Below are 19,882 nucleotides of genomic sequence, written 5' to 3' on the forward strand. Positions count from 1 at the left end.
GCTGCCTTCCTATTAGCTTGAAGCAGTCTTGCCACTCTCCCCTGACATCAGCCAGGCATTTTCACCCAGACAACTGATCCTCACTGAATATTTTCTCTTTTTCAGACCATTTTCTGTAAACCTTGCCACAACAACCATGCCACATTCAAAGTCACTTAAATAATTTTTCTTCTCACGGTTTGAACTTCCGAAAGTTAACTTGATCATGTCTGCTTGCTGAAATTCCATGGATTACTGTCAGATGATTGGACGATTTAATATTTGAGTTAAACAGCTGTACCTATGAAAGTAAATATAAATATATATATATATATATATATTTATATATATATATATATATATATATAATATATAAATATATATATATATATATATATTTATATATTTTAGGGGTGCAACGATACACAAAATTCACGGTTCGGTTCGGTTCGATACTTTGGTGTCACGGTTCGATATTTTTTCGATACAAAAAATGTTCATGCATTTTTAATTTGTCATTTATTAAAATTATAAATATATATTTTAACTCAAAAGTACAGTTTTTAAATTTAACCCTAACCCTTGTGCGTGTTTTTTATTTTGACAGCGAATGCGCACCTGCGGACCACTTATGTGCAGCCCTGGTTATTTAGCTCATCATATTGCAGCCACAGAAATTCTTTTGTCCATGAAACCATAAAGCTGCACTTTCTTTTTGCCTTATAGTCTGATTTGTCATAACTTCTCCGTTTTGTGGTAAGCTTTTCTTTGGCTGTCACTTCTTCACCCTGACCTGTCTTATTTGGCTCAGCAGAACTGAAATGCTTTTACACGCTCACTCACATAAGCTCAGCGATTCTCTGCGCGATCAACCTCTCACATGTTTAAGCTTGCTGCGGGAGATTTCACTTGTCATGTTTGCATAGTAAGCTAACGATTAATAAGACGATGTCAGAGGAATTGGTGCACAAATTATCATCACTCACCAATCAGTGCTGTCGCTCTCTATACACAGTTCGCACGATTGCAAAGTGAAAGCAAAAAAACAAGCGCAAATTCAAACGCGACTTCAATATGTCACATATTGACAGTGGCTCACCGATGCCAATGACATAATTACCCAGCTACATTTCTGAAAGAATGCAAAAGCATTGACATATATTTTTCCTACAATAGCCCGACGGGCAGGGAAGAGATAGATTTTGGTAGCCCGACTGAAAAAAATCGCTAGCTCCGGGACGTCGGGCTAGCGATATTGCAAGCCCTGTATCTGATTGAGGAATCACTCATCTTTGTAAAAGAGAGTTTATTACAGAGAAATGTCTCTTTCCAAAATAAAAGCTATACTATCCGCTTCTTCTGGGCTATATTCTCAGCAGCATAAGGAGAATCATGTGCTAACAGCTGTCTAAATGACTCGGCTAAAGTTAGTAGCATGCTTGTTGTTTTTGTCTTTGCACTAGGATGATGTCGGCGTAAATGTGCAGTCATATTCGTTGTGTTCCCACTAGTGCTTTCAGGTTAATCTCGTTGAAATGACCTTAACGCCACAACACGGCAAATCTCCGTTAACGAGCTACCGCCGATCGCTCCGTGCATGGGGCTAGACGGCAAACACGTTAACGAGCTAACTGCGCTAACACACTAGTTCACACCAATGTAATTGAGCATTGCATGGCACATCCAACATACTGTTTTACTTTAGTCCATGACTCGCTTACCTTCAGGGTCATACGTCACATGAAAACCAAAATAATTCCAAACGCCAGATCTGAATGAGGTTCAATTTGCCTGTTGCAAGTAGAGCTTAACTTCTGTCTCGCTAGCTTGCCCTGCGCTCTTCCTTCTGACGATGCTGTCTGTGTTGAGCGCTCAGTGAATCTGTGTTCGACTACTCCGCCTAGGCTGCACTGTCGAGCGCAGATCCACTGAGCGCTCAACACAGACAGCATAGTCAGAAGGAAGAGCGCAGGGCAAGCTAGCGAGACAGAAGTTAAGCTCTCCTTGCAACATGGCAAATTGAACCTCCCCCACCCTCATTCAGATCTGGCGTTTGGAATTATTTTGGTCATGGACTAAAGTAAAACAGTATGTTGGATGTGCCACGCAATGCTCAATTACATGGGTGGGAACTAGTGTGTTAGCGTGCAGTTAGCTCGTTAACGCGTTAGCCGTCTAGCCCCAGGCAGGGGTAGCTCGTTAACGGAGATTTGCCGTGTTGTGGCGTTAACGTCATTTCAACGAGATTAACGCTGACAGCACTAGTGGGAACACAACGAATATGACTGCACATTTACACCGACATCATCCTAGTGCAAAGACAAGTGGAAGCAGACAAAAACAACAAGCATGCATGCTACAAACTTTACCCGGGTCATTTAGACAGCCGTTAGCACATGATTCTCCTTATGGGGACCTGATATGTTTAATATTGTGGCGAGCTCAGACAAGGAGGAGACGGAGGTATCGTTTGGTCTTGCTTCCCGTGAGCTAGCCAGGGAGCACAGCCGTTTATTGACATCTGCAGAAGAACACTGCTGCTAACTAACTGCTCAGGGCGGCAACCGCACAGCAACAACAACACACAGAGCGCCCTCTGACTCCGGAAGGACACACCGTCGCAGCGAGAAGGCGTCACCCGTCACTATGGCAACATAAGCAAAACATAACTGTACAAACAGAACCCCGAACAGCCCTGACCCGCTACATAGCCCCCACCTAAGGGGTCAGTCGTCCCCGACGACCCCATTGCCCCACACAAAGTCCTGCAAATGTCCAGGTGCCTTCTTTTGGCGCACCGGCCGGTCACGACCGGCAGGGGAAAAGTCACTCGGGTCAGAACATGGGGTGCCACCATCATCCCACTTCTGACACCAATGTGGCGAGCTCAGACAACGAGGAGACGGAGGTGTCGTTTGGTCTTGCTTCCCGTGAGCTAGCCAGGGAGCACAGCCGTTTATTGACATCTGCAGAAGAACACTGCCGCTAGCTAACTGCTCAGCGTGGCAACCGCACAGCAACAACAACAACACACAGGGCGCCCTCTGACCCCGGAAGGACACACCGTCGCAGCGAAAGGGCGTCACCCGTCACTATGGCAACATAAACAAAACATAACTATACAAACAGAACCCCGAACAGCCCTGACCCGCTACAATATGCTGCTGAGAATATAGCCCAGAAGAAGCGTATAGTATAACTTTTATTTTGGAAAGAGCCATTTCTCTGTAATAAACTCTCTTTTCCAAAGATGAGTGATTCCTCAATCACAGTGATATATTTATTTTTTTAATTACTTTTGTTTCAGCAACATTAAATTTAAAAACTGTACTTTTGAGTTAAAATATATATTTATAATTTTAATAAATGACAAATTAAAAAGGCATGAACATTTTTTTTGTATCGAAAAAATATCGAACCGTGACACCAAAGTATCGAACCGAACCGAACCGTGAATTTTGTGTATCGTTGCACCCCTAATATATATATATATATAGCTCTGCTCAGTCGTTTTAGCTCAAGGTTGGACATTTGAGAGTTACATGATGTCAAGAACACAAGGACTCGTGTGCTACGTCCAGAAATCCAGGAAAGCTATTATTCAAGTGTTTCTTAGAAACCCAGGAGAGAGGACCACATCAGTCATCTTGTACCAGCTCCCTGTGTGTCAATAAAGTGACTTTTATATTCTTTTGTTGGTTTATAAGGGACTGAATCTACTTCACTTTTCACATGTCATATATCAGGAATGAAAGCCTTAGAAAACTTGAGGTCTGATTGAACTCTCACGTCTATTAATGTGATGAAGTGAAGAACTTTGAATTGTGCTGCTTTTGAAAGCCTTTATTAAACAAAAGAAAAAGAAAATTTGTGTTGTACAACACAAATTCTAATTTGTCTTGTACAGTTATTTCATTTTTAACCTTAATCTATATTTTATTCCTTCCTAGTTAAATTTACCCTTTTTAATTTTTCATATTTATTTCCTATCTTATTCATAGCCTTTTCCTTTTTTGTTTTCTTTAGGTCACCAGCAGTTGTCCAAGCATTTCACTACATATTGTACTGTGTATGACTGTGTACGTGACAAATAAAATTTGAATTTGAATTTGAATTTGAAAGTTCTCATTGCACACTTTGTCCTTCCCTCAGCAGCATTTGCTGTTAGAGAGCCTTATATACATCCTCATGTAACATTCATGCTTATTTGACTTCAAAAGGTAAAATTGTTCTTTGATTTATTTATTGTTTTTATACAGTAAAAATATTAAGTAGCACTTGTTAAAATTATTTTTGCAGAAACATGTATTGATTTACATAATATCTAGAAGCATATTTTACAAACTCTCAGTGGTTCTGTGGTACTCAAACTGTGAGAGCTAAAGTCTAACGGCTAAACTAAGCCTCCAATCCACTGTGCAAATCAAAATATGGAAAGTCTCTGTCCTCATGTGGTACCATTAATTTCTCGTGTCTATATAAAGCATCTCGCTGGGCGAGGACTTGGTATAATATTGGGAATATGTGCTGAGCCGTGAATACAAACTGGCAGCTGAGCTGGAGCTTTTATTTTAACAGTGCCTCAACACTTATATTAGAATCTTTAAAAAGCCTATCTGAAAAATAGAACCGTGATTACACACACACACACACACCAACAATTCCATGTTCTCGGTCCTTGCATATCTTGTTCCAGTAGCCTACTTCTAGACCTCATTAAGCCAGGTGACATCTGAGCCGGTGTGGTAAATAAGTGCAGCAATTTATTGAAATATGTGCAAACATGAATAGAAATACAGTATACAGGGCAAAAACAGAGTTTGTACAATTCTAAAAAGTTTGAAAATCGATATTTTGTTTGACCAGCACAGCCTGAACTCTTGCGACTCCTGCATGTTTTTCTGTCCAGCTATGCTATTACTGCATTGGCACTTTGTTTGGGATCATTGTCATGCTGAAAAATGAAGTTGTGGCCAACAGCATTGAGTCACATTATATTTTTCAGTGGTGCAGTTACTGCACTAAATTCATTAATAAATTACCGTTGCAATTGTGTCGTTACTTGTAGGGAGGAGGACCGCGGTGGAGCAGCCTGCAGTCCAGATATGGACATTACTGTTTATTTTATGAAAGGACAAGAGTACGATGGTAAAGCTGAAACTACATCCAAGATAGAATCAATCGCATTCTGCTGATAACACATCTTCAGCTCTTTCCAAGTATCTGCACAGACAGCATGCTAACACAAAGCTAGCCAAAACCCCAAAGTGACATTAAAGCTGAATGCATGCTAGCAACCAGAGCCTGAACTTCAGCAGATAACAAAGGCAGTGATGAGCCGTCAGCCTCGTAGCTTCCGTTTGTACTTGTTCATGTTTCTAAAGTTGACTGTGGCAATCGCTTTGAAGTCTCTCTGTGCTCGTTTTCAGCTTTGCTTCAAGTTGTCAATTTTCTGTTCATAAATACATACTAAAATATTGCATCTGTGTTCTAAATAGAATAAGTTGTGTGTTGGTGTGTGGAACTGCCTCAGGTTTATATTGTTGGCCATTTGAACAAAGTTAAGTACCGAGTAGTGTAACAAATTACTTCATCCACTTAGTAATTAAGTAAAATACAGCATTACTTGAAAAAAAAGTAATGAGTAATGTGTAATATATCAGAGGTGGGCAGATCAAATATTGATAGTATTGATACCGATGCTGGTATTGTTATCGGATAGATACTTTGCTTTATCTTGTAAATATGCATTATATTATTTAATGTAATATAATCATGTTAAATGAATTATTTTTTTCAGAAATGAAAAAAAAATTGCATTAAACACAGACTATGACAAATGTTGAATCGTTTTGTATCAACTCTCATGTCAGTTTTACTTATAGCACATTTGAACAACAGAAGTTGATCCAAAGTGCCTTAGAGACAGACATGTTTAAATTTAACTAAATTGATTTTAATTTTACTTACACAACAGCCACCCATATGGGCGCTTAATATTGTAAGGTAAATACCCCTACAATAATACAGAGAAACCCCAACAATCAGACGACCCCCTATGAGCAAGCACTTTGGCGACAGTGGAAAGGAAAAACTCCCTTTTAACAGGAAGAAACCTCTGGCAGGACCTGGTGCAGGGAGGGGCAGACATCTGACGAGACCTGTTGGAGGGTGGGCATTCCAGGTCTCCAGAAAATCCAGTTTTAAAATACATGAAAAGTTAAAAGATGCATTTCGTTATGTTAGCTAATTATTGCATAAAAACAGTGATTTAGTGGCCATTAAAATGTATCCAGGTTTAGCAAATTGATTCATCTCATGAATCACGACACACTGCTCTCTCTGACCTAAGCTGCCTTTAAAGGTTAAAAGTATCATTAAAGGCATCGGTGTTGTATTTACTCGGTATCAGATCGATACCAAAATCTGGAGTACTCCTCATCGCTATAATACATTACTTCTTTTGAGTTAAGACCACAACACTTTACAGGTTGTATTGCATTGTGGATGAAAATATGACCAATATAATTCTATCAACTTTGACCGCAACACCACTGGCTGAAATGCAGCCCCAAACCATGACCCAGCCTCCACCATATTTTACAGATGGCTGTAGACACTCCTCCATACTTTGTGACAATTTGCCCCTCGAGTCGCCCCCTGCTAGCCAGCAGAAACAGTGGTTGTTTATAAAAACACTGAACAACTCAGCTCTACACACATGCAAAATAAAACTTATTTTGCCTGCTCCCTTATTCACAAGGGGCCACCACAGGATGGCTCTGCATATTTGATTTGGCAGATTTTCACACCTGATGTCCCTCCTGATGCAAACCCCAAGGGACTCGTGCCTCCTCCTGGGACCAAACTGGCAAGCTTTGACTTGTTAGGCGAATGTGTAAACGACTACACTATGGAGCCACTTGCACACAAACAGAACTCAAAAGAAAAGAACTCAAATTTGTATGAATTTTCTGAAAAATAATTTATTTCCAGAGTAAAATAAACAATATGCTGCCATACAAAAAGTGTAAGAAAAGGGACGAACTATAATTGCAGAGAGCTCAGCTGAGTAACAGGTCACATGTGCAGTGAGTCACACCTGGATATGAATTCAGTGCCCTTTAACTTTATTTAACCTTGTACACACAGTCTCCTTTAGCACATCTGTAACCTCTGTATCTTATTACAGGCCTAGTTTGAAGACACAGGCAACACACCATAGATGTGAATTGTCCCAGATCTTTTGTAACATCAGACACACACACATCCCAGACAATTAGATTACATATAATTTATACTCGAAAACAATCTAATAAAAACATTCTGGGCCAAATGAAAACAAACCTTCCACTTGAAGGATGAACAACATAAAAATACTACTTTTGATTTCCTTTGCTTTGACACTGGGTGCAAAAGCCAAAAGAAAACATATAGAAAGTTCTTATTCAAACTATCCCTTATTAAGACATATTAGGCTGAAAAGAAGTAAAAACAACATGGAAATGCTATCATGAAGAAACATTGCACATTTCAACCTATAAGACAAGACCTCAACGTCTAGTCTAAGAAGTATCAAAAAACAGTGTCTATGATCCAGCAAGAGAACAGGAAACTGAGCAGTTAAAAGATCCAACAGGCCACTAAAATAACCCAGTGAGGGTGTTTCTGTTCTCTCTTTTTTTAATTTTTCAATAGGAAAATTTCCTGCAGTGAAATTAAAATGCATCAACTAGTAGTTTGTAAACACTTGGCAACTTTTATAAATATGAATAACTGAAAAACAAACCAAACTTTTTTTTTTTTTAACCATAAAAATGTCATTTTGAAGAGTGACGGAACAAAAACACACAGTGCTGACTGAAAGGAAACTGTCACTGGAATCGTGACGGACCTAAAACAATATGGCAACTATAGTTTGTAGTAGCATCATGTCCACTCACTAATAACAGACTAGGACTGAGTGGGACGGTACTGCGCTTGTCTTCTACCACAGAGTCAACACGGGAACTCACTGGCAACACCTGACAACACCTCGCTCAGACGTAAACAACTACAGTGGACCCTTTTGATTTTATCGAGGACGTGTAGCGCAGTCGAGAGCCACCGAGGACCTCAACGGGCCGTAAAATAGATCGCCTTTATCAAAACCTCTTGAATTTAACAAAGAAGAAAAAACTACATTCCTAAAATAGTCATTTAAATGTCCATATTGTCCTTTTTTTGCTTTACAAATTATAAAACAGACTCCATATTTTCACAAAACTCGTGGTCCTCGAGGTTGTATATAAACTTCGTCCTGTCGACGACTTTGGGGCCGTCGGTGAGGGACGGGTAAAACTCAGTTGGCGTCAAGTGGCCCTCGTGACTTTTGATGTACTTCCTGTAGTTCCGCCGCAAGCAATACCACGTGGTGGTGTAAAGGAGGAAGGCGACACCCTTGAGAACGATGGCCAGGCTCACGTAGAGATGCCTGTAATTCGCGTTGTCGTACAACAGGCAGGCACCCTTCTTGTCGCAGTCCGAACTCCAGAAAAGGCAAGTGGAGTCGATCCCAGCACCGAAAATCAGAGGAGGGGGAATGAATCCTGCAAGAGAGAAACATGGACTGAGCTAAGGTTTGCTGGCTGTAAGAGGAGAATCATAAATCTTCAAACTATCACTCCGTACGCACTGAAATGATTTAAAAATCACATTTTGTCTCTCTTATGTTCCATTTCTTCTCTTGCCTCCTGAACGTGAGGTTGTTTTTACACTCTCGTGACCTGATTTATTTGCTTTCCATCTGAAAACACCTAAAGTCGATGCAGCCGCGCATCAGCGATTGACGGGTTGCCGTCATTAACAGAGTGCGTCACTGGAGGCATTGGTAAAACGCCACACGCTTGCAGCCTCAACAGGATTTGTGCTGCGAGTGAGAGAAATGAGACTGAGCGATTGTATGTGAAAGTGATGTGTTATCTGGAAACGGTTCCTACCGAGGAGTCGCAGCAGAAGGAACAGCACACCGAGCGCGTATGATTTCAGCTCAGGGCTCACAGTCCTTCAAGAGAAACAGACAGAACAAAAAAAGTTTTATTTTTCAAATTAAAGCATTGAGAGTCTCTTCACAAAATAAAATAAAACCACAACGATACCTGATTAGGATGATGACAGAGGGAGTCTGGGCCATGGCTCCGACCAGGCTGCAGACACAAATCACGCACAGGAAGATGAGGAAAGACTGCTGGCATCCCGGCATTGGGCATTTCCCGGGAACCGCCGTGGCACTTTCGCTGTCGTTGGATATACAGGAGCAGCCGGTCAGATTCTGTCAACAGAAAGAGAGAGAGACGTTTGTACAACAACAAGCCATTCATCCTGCAGGAACACACATGCTACACCTGCTCCTCACGTCTGGATCAAAATCCTCAGTAGAAATGAGCAATGTGTGTTTGTTTTAGGAGCACTTAAAAACTGAAAAAAGAAAAGCAAAAAAAAAATTCAGCAGCAGTGAAGTGGTGATATTTTGTGCTGCTGAGCTGATGTGATTTGAATATAGAAGACATTATCTGCAGTCAGCATCTGATCTTGAAACAAGCACGTTACCACCTGACTGCCCAGCATGTGCATGCTGATGACAGAGCTGTGAAATACTGGGACTTCATATCTGTGAACACTATAAAGGTTTCTGGTGGCTTTTCTGTGCTACAGTCCTCATCAACATTGCTGGTACTCATCATAATCAGAGGGCAAAAGCAAAATGAAAACCTGAGAAATGTTGGATGCGGGGATCCCAGTTCGGCTGCAGCCGGCGAGGCAGGCGGACAGGTAGGTGATGCCGTTGGAGCCGCACACAGGGCTGATGGAGGAGGTGAAGCAGCTGCATTGACTGTTGCACTGAGCTTCTGGTTTCCTGCTCGCCTGCAGGGTCCTAAACAGAGAGAAACAGCTGTAAGTTACATCTGTAAAACTAAGGAACCCTTTATCAGATATTATGGACACTGTTTCACTTTTAACATCTCCATGGAAACGACGCAGCTCTCCTAACCCGCTCTGGAACAAGTTGGTTTTAGGCCACCAATTTCAAAAGCGGCCCAAACATTCAGTATTTCTACAGGATGAGCACACAGACTAAATCACTGAGTTCACACTTTATTAAAGAGATAAAAGCAACACCGAGGCTGAAGACTGAGCCTGAATGCTTTTATTTTAACTGAAAAAGAAGCAACCTTGGACTCATAGAGGTCTCAAAGTGCGCTGCAAATAAAAGGAGGTGTTTAATATTCATCTGAACACATGAATATCTTTTACTAGCACAATGATAAAAAGATAGAGAAGGAGCTCAATACCAAAACCCCCGCAGAATACAGTGCTATCGGTCTCAAAGTGATCCAAACAGGTACGCTTTTCTCGAGGAACCTCGACACATCTGTGTGCAAAACACAGCTGGATTTCTGCATATGTGTGTGTGTGAGTGTAAAATCTCCCCCTCCTCAAAAACAGCCCCTGTGTGACAGATCAATTATCCTCCTCTTAATCTACTTCCTGCCCCCTGTTTATATCGCACACTTACATTAACATCCGTTCTATAAACACCATCATCATTTGTAACTAATAATTAGCTTCACTAGGGCTAAATGTAATGTATTGATTACCTGACTTAAACAGGCTTAAAGACTTAAATGAGACACAGCAACCAAAAGTAATCATTTTTAACTAAAATATGATGATTGACTGATTAAACAAATATTTGCTGCTGTTGCAGGTTTAGCTGTGGTACAATAACAAGATTAAAGCATTGAAAACAGTGGAGCAGTGAAAGCTGGCAGAAGATTTTTTTTTTTTACGTGGGCTTTGCACTATGAAGCGAGTTCAGCATACTTCTGATATCTGTTAATTATCTGAATTCATTTACCCAAACATCAAAAATCACGATAAGCAGCCACAAGAAGCTGCTAACCAACTCACCAAGGTTACCCAGGGTTTCTCAATCGCACATTCACCTGAAAGGTTTGATGTTGGCACAACAATCAAAATTAAAAGTTTAGATAAGTATACTGGCACCAGAGCAGGTGACTTTGCCAAGGAAGATAAAATTATGAGGAAAGTATGGGGAAAAATATAAAGAGGTTAAACGCACAATACAGACTGAAAGCATCATTTCTGCTGCTGACTAAGCAGCGGTGTGTGAGGAGAAGCGTTGCACAGCAGTTTAGTATTAAAAGGCCTGAATGAATGCAGGGGCACTTCAAGTGCTTTGGTCAATAAGACTGGAAAAGAGCTGCTATAATAATAAAATTTAGCTTATTTGAAGCCAGGAAAGAAAACCAGCAAAACGCTGACTGCACTGACAGTAAACAGAATCATCAATATCACAGCTGTATCCTGTGTATTAGGACACAGGAGAATCTGAGAGCAAGTAAGGAACACATTAAAAACAGAATTCAAATTTAGGTTTAGACTATGTGCAAATTTAATGTAATAGGGAAAAACAATGAAGGAATAAACTTGCATCTAAGAATTTATAATTCTTAATGGTCATCTGTGTATTGCATCAGAAATTAGACATTAAAAAGTAAAACCCTTCTACTATCTGTGCAGAAGTCAGAGGCTTTTCCCAGCTGTGGTGACACTGTGATTGGTCAGTAGGTTGATCTCTAGCCTTACTATGGTGATGCACCCCAGTAAGAAGTGACAGAGTTACTAAGATGATAAATAAGGTCTTTGTTCTGTGGCAGGTAGTACAATTGAAGATGCCACTGGCAGGATTACTAAGAAGTTAAGGGTAGATCTGCATGAAAACTGTCAGGCTTGGTGCAAGATCGAAGCGATTACATATGGAGGCTATCTAGATTTTCTTTTTTAAAGGACTCCTTATCATTCTGAGAGGCTATCATTGATTATTCCCTCTAAATTCAAATCCAATACAAAAAGAAAAAGGAGACTTTGGATTGTGAAAAACAAAACAAAGGAGCACTCGCAGTAAAGCTAGATTTCTACCAGAGAGAAAAAAAAAGGTGTTAGACCCAGCCCTGCTGGGGGGTTAACAGAGCAATAACCACCTACAATTCCACATACTGTGTGTGTCCACGTCAGATGATCTGTGGGGTGTATGCCTAGGTGTAGCTCTGCCTCACTCACTGATTTTTTGACAGTACTATTCAGATACAGGTCAAAATGGGGGCATTTTACTTCATGCCGTCACAAATAGTTATAAAACATGAGATGAGAAAAGGGAGCAATCTTGATATCACGAATTAATCCACAGGCTGATATCCTTGGATTCAAGATACATGCATAAGGTGAAGAGGAATGCAATGTGTCTGTTCTGATTTGAGATGTTTGTTTCTATTAGAAGGAAGAAGCCAAACACCATATTTGTTATATTATCATATAATTTGCTTTGTGGAGTAAAATTACGAGTTTATCCTCATGTACTTCTTTAGGTTTTATAAAAACAAACTGTCTTTTTACCTTTGAAGTAAAGAATTTAAGTTAAAAAGTGTGCGCATGAGACAGTGATTCATGCTAATTTATGACAAACGACAGAATAAATACAAAGTCCCTTCTAACAACAGAGCTTCAGTTGAAAGGTTTATCAATATGAAAGTGAATAACGTGTCCTGCTGCATAATAGCTTTGCTTTAAACCTCTTTTTATTGGTGTCTGATTCAGTGAAGTCTGTCACATTCATATTCAGTTCATGCAGCCCTCGAGGCCACTTTCCAAACAGAAAATCTTTTTATAGACTCGACAAAATGACACAAAGTTGTTTGAATAAAAAGCCTTCTGTCCCATCTTTGCCCCAATGTCCAGCAGTGATAAGAATTTTTATTTACACATTTATAGTCCCTACAGTTCACCTGCAAAAAAGTCCTCCAGCCTTAGCAGCAGCACCGCTTTTCACTGCTAGAGTTTGTTAACTGCTTGTATTCTCGTTCGATAAACTGGGTTTGAAATGCTAACAGTGCATTTTGTTCCTCCTCAACCTATGACATGAAAACACGCTGAAGTGAGGACAACAGAAATATATCATTAGATATCTGCCGTTCCTCCACTGATGAGCTCATCTCATCTTACGTTAAGGACACAGTTTCTGGCGACGTGTGAATGAAGCTTCTATGCAAGTTCAACGAGGAAGACCTAGTATTAACTCGTTTCCCTGCATTCCTGCATGGTTGGGCTGCTAGTCTGTTGTTAGATCACTTCTTTCATCATTATCTCTGGTCCAGTAACTTTATTTCCTTATTCAGCGAGTCAATCAGCCTCTGTTCCCTGTGCTTTAAATCTTGGTGCTCACTGTGGCCCGCCTCCACTACATCTCGATTTCATTTTGTTCGCTCAGATACCCTCGTCCGAGTCCATCTGCTTTATCTCCATCACCACCAGCAGCGTCTAGACTCCAGGGTGGTCCTGTCCTATTTCCCACCACTGGTGGGAGTGCTCTGCTATGTAGCTTCATCTGAGTCTAATCATCAAATAGTTTATTACCCAAACTTTGCGCTTCAACACATTGAGTTCAATTCTTTCAAATAGTCTCTGCTTACTGAATTGGATATCAAAAAAGATGGCTTCCCAAACTTTATGTAACCACAGGTAGTTTTAAAAAGGGGTTATCCAGGAAGTAAACATAGGCCAGAAGCCTGAAGATCAGAATGCCACACTGAGCAACAGCGCTCTAACTCGTCCCTCTTTCACACATAAAAGATAATCTCAACTTGCACCTCTTCACATGATCTTGGCTGACAGCTACTTCAACTGCTTTATTTATTGTGTTACATCAGTCTGCAGCCCCTACTCGCCTTGGATCAAGGCACAGCTGAGGTTGGCGTGAGGAATATGCCACTTTTAGCCTTTTAGTTGTGGTTATTAAGTAATTTAAAACCAGTGTTTTCTACAAACTCAGTTTCCACTTTTCGTTGATGCTTTTAAGCAGAGGATGTAACAAGTGATAATATTAAATATTTTTTCTTACATGTTGCCATACGGGATGGTCACTCCTGCGACGGGACCCGTATCACAGCCAAGGAACAGAAAGGAGACGTAGCAGGCGGTGGACAGCAGGTTGACCAGCATGGCCATTCGGATTGCTCCCAGCGCTGATAGATTCAGCTTCTTCACCAGCAGACCACCCATGAAGATCCCCAGACACGCACATGGAATAGCTGTCATACCTTAAACACAAGATAGGCCCAAATCTGTTTATTATGCTCCTCTGCAGAAGAAAAAAAAAAAAAAAAAAGTGTGCATACGTGCGACTTTTTGCACAGAATACAAACCTAACAACTGATTTGCAGAGGTGGTGGTGAGGTTGAACTGCTGCTCAAGATATTTCCCCAGAAAGGCTGCAAAGCCGGCTACGACGGCGATCTCCATACAGGCCGCCAGGACGATACAGGTGAACACAGGGTTCGACAGGAGTTGCTTGGTCACCGTGGGGATCACTGGACATAAAAGGAAAGAGGAAAGATAAGCATTGAGGGTAGGGCGATATGACCAAAATCTCATATCCCGATATAAGACATCTATCGTCCCGATAACAATATAAATCACAAAAATTTACATTTCCTGAAAGTTCTGTGAATCTCGGGCAGCTTGCATGAAGTGTTTCCAGCTGGGCGTCGTGTACCTGCAGTTGAGTGTTTTAACCGATGCATGAAACTATACATTTTTAGACATAAGTTGTAACGGCCGCCGTTTGCTTTGTGAGTATTTATTACACGGCGTGCTGCGGGGAAAAGCCTGTTCTAACGTTTGAGTCTAAGGTTTATTTTTTAGCACCAGACGGCTCTTTTTTTTTTACTTCTCATCCGTAAACACTCTGCATACTCTTTCACGTGATTCAGTTTATTTTGAAAGGTCTCAACAGGATCTTGAGCTTTATTGTGAAAGGTTTATGTGGAAAATAAACAAGCGGACACGCAATGGTTTTACCGTCGTTGTTGCTGCTAACGACAACGCATAACAACAGGCGGTTGTCCGTCCGTAGTGTGGTTATATTAAATATAAGAGAGAACTTTAAGAAATTAATATAGCCACTACAGTGACCATCAAAACGCTGAAAAAACTCTACTAATCCAAAACTAGTGTTCAAGTTCTTCTAGTAGTTCATTTTACTTTTAAAAGTTGCATACTCTTTCAATGTATTTCCCCTTAATGAGACAGATATTTTACAAACTTGTTGTTAATTAAAATATATATACACAAGTACAACTTGCAATGGTGCGATGTGGGGACCTAGTCTAGACTCCAGTAGCTAGAGTAGATTTACAGTTCAATTCTTATGTGTTATATAGTGGGCCTTGAAGCAGCTTCTAAGTTTATCCTTTGTCTCATACAAGCCTCCTTTTCTTTGAGTCAGCTTTATTCTGATCGGCTGCCCCTTGAAAACAGCAAGTTTGAACATAAGCTGAGATGACCATACTAATGATAGATGTCTGAACCAGAGCATTTAGCACAGTCTGAAACTGAGCTTTTGGTTTACTGGGATTATATACGTATATGTTGACCTCACCATCTGACCATGTTTAACATGAGCACTTGTCACTATAACAGTAAAAAAATAAGAAAAAAAAATAATCATAGGTTATCTTTAACAACACATAATACTACAAAGGATGATATTATAACTAATCTAGTACCATTTACACTAACAGGTTTTATTTAAAAAGGACTGTAGCACTTCTGTTTTGTCAGTACTTCATAGCATTTGGCAAATACAACAAATAAAAATATAAAATGTTGTGTGTTTTTGTTCCATACATGCTTGCATTAAAAAAACAACACCAACAACCAAAAAAAAACTGCAGTACCACACTGGATGCTGCATGCTCACCCCTGAGTTGCTGACAGCAGGTGGGGCTATTGGCAGGCTCATGGTTAACTACGACTCCGTTGCTGGGCTTAGGAGTATCACAGTCTGAGCTCAGAGAGGGAGGAAGCATAACCTGCTCGCTATCTGCTCCCTCCTCCCACTCCCTTGCTGGCAGCGACTGAGGGAAGCCAAACATCAAGACAGCAGAGCAGAAGAGTAAGGCACCACACAGGAGGAAGCCTGCCCACCAGGCCCCGATCCACCGCGGGTCTTCTGGAGTGATGTTCAGTTTACCTGCGGGGAGGCATGGTGTCGGTCAATAAACTGCACATGCCAAAAAAAGAACACACGAGAGGATCACAGAGTAGGGACAAATTCAACTCACTGGTGTCAATGAAGATGGCGTCCACATAGAATTTAGTGCACAGCGATCCAAGGATGAAGCCGCAGGCAGGTCCGAACACCAGTGTAGAGAAGAGGATTCCTGCAAAGAAACATTGATAAAGTTTAATGTTTGATTTCTACACATCCAGTACTCTAGGATATATTTTTATACTGGGAAAAAATATCTAAAGTAACCTAAATGCTTTATTGTTTTTCCTCAAAGTCTTGTTAATATGTTGTGGGTAGTGTTAAACATTTATGGTAAACAGACATATAGTATGAGAAAGCATCAAGCAGTTTTAATTAATTTAATTTGCTCATCTGAGTTTGTATTCATTAAAAATCTTTAGATTTAACTTATTTTTAAGTAGCTACACAGTTAGTTTTAGTCTTTGTAAGATGGAGGGTGTTCTTACAGAGGAGCAAGATTTAGGAAAATCAGAATACAGTACAAACAACACCTAACGAGGGCACTTGATTCCTTGTACTCTACTCGTTTGTTTATCAAATGAGTAGTGGCCCCACCACTCACCCTATGATAGCTGGGATGAACTCCAGCCTACTTGGAGAAGCAGTTAAGAAAACAGATGGATGGAAACTGGTTTAATATTTAGCCCATAAAAGGTCTGAATATAGTACAAAAGGCTCAAGTTCTAAGAGCCTAAAAGTGAAACCTTCAATTGTCCTACTTTTTCTGGGCAGCTACTTGAAGATATTCAATTTCAAAACGTATCAAAATAGAACGACAGCAAATCTTCCACAGTATTCTCTTCGTTTTCAGCGGTCCTATCCAGTAGGTACACTGTGGAGCATGACGGCAAACACAGAAGCAATTCAGCTGTCATGAAAGATCAAGTCAGTTAAAAACCACAATGCTATTGGTGGCAGCACACAGCGACTGTGTTCGTTATGCTCACATGGCTCAGCCCTATCAAACTCACAGCATAACATACACACCTGACAATGGAAAACAGTGGTTCTGTCCCAGTCTTATAGTGGGCAGCTTGAAGCTTGATCTAAAAATCCTCATTAGAGCATTGTCAGCGGGGTGGAAGTCTGGCACTATGACTCAGACTGCAGGGAGATAATGAAGACTCAAAGCTCAATTTAGGAGACAAATATCCCCCCGACAGTCTGTCCTGTGATCTGCGGTATTATTAGACCTGAGTGTGGAGAGCTGTACTGCGACAAACCAGATCCGAGTTTAAGTTTAACTACTGCTGCACACAAGAAATGCAGTTTCGAATTACCATCAAAATGAAATGAAAACATCCCTGCTAATTCTGCTTCCTTCTCTTGGGGCATTAAAAATATTTCTGCTACCAGGACGATGTTGTTTGCATGCCAAAAGCAGCCACTTAACAAAAACAAAACAAAACAAAAAAAACAAAAAAACATGGAAACTGTGACTAAGCTGTGTATGTCTTTGATTGTACTGAGAGCAAATGCATCAGGCCTGCTTCCTGCCTTGACCACCCACATAGGAAGGGAGTCAACACATGAGCCTCATTCACATCACAGTTTATTCTTCGCATAAAGGAAATGGCTCACAGATTTGCTAGGTGGCGTTTACTACCTATACACTCTTCTCCATTTTAATGCGATATAAACAGGCTCATTTAAGCTAGACAAGGAGTGAAACAAAACAGAAAGAGCCTTTCAAGTCGGGATGGGAACATTTGGCTGTTGTTCTGAAGAATACAAGTGAAACATCTTTGTGGTTGACAGTCAGACCAGCACGGAAATGAACAAAGACCCAGATGTAGTCATGAGGCACTGGATCATGACAGGTTTTCACCTATTCCTTCTGCTATTTTCTGAGATTTTGGCAGGTGGCTGACAAATTTCCGTTGCTGTCTGAATGAAAGACTTCCAAATGTGAGAAGTTTTTTTTTTTTTTTTTTTTTTAAATAAATTGTCAACTCACACACACACACACACACACACACACACACACACACACACACACACACACACACACACACGCGCGCGCACACACACAGAGAGGTTCACACACACATAGAGGAAGTTGTTGTATTTCATTAGGAAGTGTTTACTATATACCTAACAAAGAGTTTTGCTTAAAGCACTTTAAAAAAAAAAGAAAAAAGAAAAAAAGAAGAGGACTGCAGCCACCACTACGTGACTACAAAATTTGCCTGTGGTGTTGCAAATGAGGCCTATGCACTATTTCTTTCGCGTTTCCTTAGAAACTAAGTGTTGCTTTCACATAGCAACATCACAATTGCTTTCACCACAGGAAACCCCAGAGAGGAAATTCAGTTAGTGAAATCACCTTCCAGGAGATGATAGCTCAGTAGTCCACGAATCAGCAACCACTGAGAGGATAAATGTCTCTGCCTACCCCTGGTTGCTCTCAGAAACGCTGTATCTTGATGATAACATTTAAGCCACATGGCTCACATGAAAGAAAAAAAAAAAAAAAAAAGGTTAGTAATCTAGTGTGGCCCCTTATCAATCTGCTGCTTCTGGAGGAGAAACAAGGGCAGTGCAATTTGAAAGTCAGAGATAATCCCCACCTAAAATGATAGGGTTTTACATTTTTTATATGTTATGGGTCAATAACAACAGAGGCAGGCATGTCATGAGTTGGCCTGCATAATAGCATTACAAAAAAAGCTAAATTACAGTTACCAACAAAATTTGTAGTGCTTTGTGTGTCAGGTTATTTCTTGACATGGCGACTAACTGTTCCCACATTGGAGCTGCTATTAGATACACAGTCGTCTGTACATCTACAAAATCTAGCCGTTTCTCGCCATAATGAGCGTCACCACTAAGTCAGCAAATATCTGTTGTGTGTACCGCTTTTATGCTCTTATCTAAAGATTCTTCAGAGCTGCACCACAAACAATGACAATGCAACCATTTTAAATGTCACAGTGTGTAACATGGCTCAAAAAGAAAGTTAAACTCACAAACTGTGTCAGACTATGGAGTATCACAGTATTCACTGAGCACTGGGTGAATTGCAACAAAACGATCCAAAAAAGGTTCATCTCATGAGTTTGTGCATGGCTCTGATGTTTTGATGCATCCTTGCATGCGTTCATCTCTCACAAGTTAAATTTTTTCCAGTTTTGCTTCCATTACTCTGGTTTGTGTGTTTTCAGTAGTCTAGTCAGTCCAGTCAGATTTTATTGTGTGATGATAATAATAATAATAATAATAATAATAATAATAAACATTACTGAATTATTGGATGTGTGGAAAGAATAGGAACCTAAATTCCTAATCCACTCTTTTTGTCTTTGGTCACCAGAGATCAATGGTCAGAGGACTTTTTCCGAATCAAAGAGTCTCTTCTCGCCTCCTCAACCCCCCCAAATCCAGAAAAATCCATCAGTTTTCTTCAGTTCTTCTGTGCACAAAAAGTAGCAGACTAAATGGACAAAATGATGCATTAAGAGAACAACTTGGTTACTTTTACATCTGAATTGAGACCCTGACTCTTTGGTAAAACAAAAACAAACAAGTGTAGCAACACTGACTATAAATTATTATATTTTTTCCACAATATGATTCAGCAGGAGTAAAAACCCAAGTTAAGCACATTAAACCTGCATGAAGGACAATACACAACCGCAGTGTAATCTCTCTTTTCCCTTCTAGCTGTCCCGTTACAAGATAAGTACAAAACAAACTAATTTGTTCATGTTGTACTTCACTCAAGCCTTTTAGTACCCTGTGAATTATACTCTC

General features: G+C 40.3%; 1 protein-coding gene across 4 annotated transcripts in view; it reads right to left on the reverse strand.

The window, feature by feature from the left end:
- Positions 1–6,943: 6,943 nt before the first annotated feature.
- The window catches only part of slco3a1 (solute carrier organic anion transporter family, member 3A1), a 39,028-nt gene continuing 26,089 nt past the window's right edge, over positions 6,944–19,882 (reverse strand). For all 4 annotated transcript variants that reach the window (XM_040025668.1, XM_040025667.1, XM_040025670.1 and 1 more), the window contains 8 exons: positions 16,161–16,259; positions 15,797–16,069; positions 14,241–14,405; positions 13,937–14,135; positions 9,730–9,892; positions 9,117–9,289; positions 8,958–9,022; positions 6,944–8,567 (listed from right to left, as the gene is read on the reverse strand). In XM_040025668.1, coding sequence (XP_039881602.1) covers positions 8,215–8,567; positions 8,958–9,022; positions 9,117–9,289; positions 9,730–9,892; positions 13,937–14,135; positions 14,241–14,405; positions 15,797–16,069; positions 16,161–16,259 — 1,490 coding nt within the window. In that variant the 3' untranslated portion in view covers positions 6,944–8,214. The remainder of the gene's footprint in view (positions 8,568–8,957; positions 9,023–9,116; positions 9,290–9,729; positions 9,893–13,936; positions 14,136–14,240; positions 14,406–15,796; positions 16,070–16,160; positions 16,260–19,882) is intronic.

This window comes from Simochromis diagramma, unplaced genomic scaffold (assembly GCF_900408965.1).
Source record: "Simochromis diagramma unplaced genomic scaffold, fSimDia1.1 OVJJ01000293.1, whole genome shotgun sequence".
Classification (NCBI taxonomy): Eukaryota; Metazoa; Chordata; class Actinopteri; order Cichliformes; family Cichlidae; genus Simochromis; species Simochromis diagramma.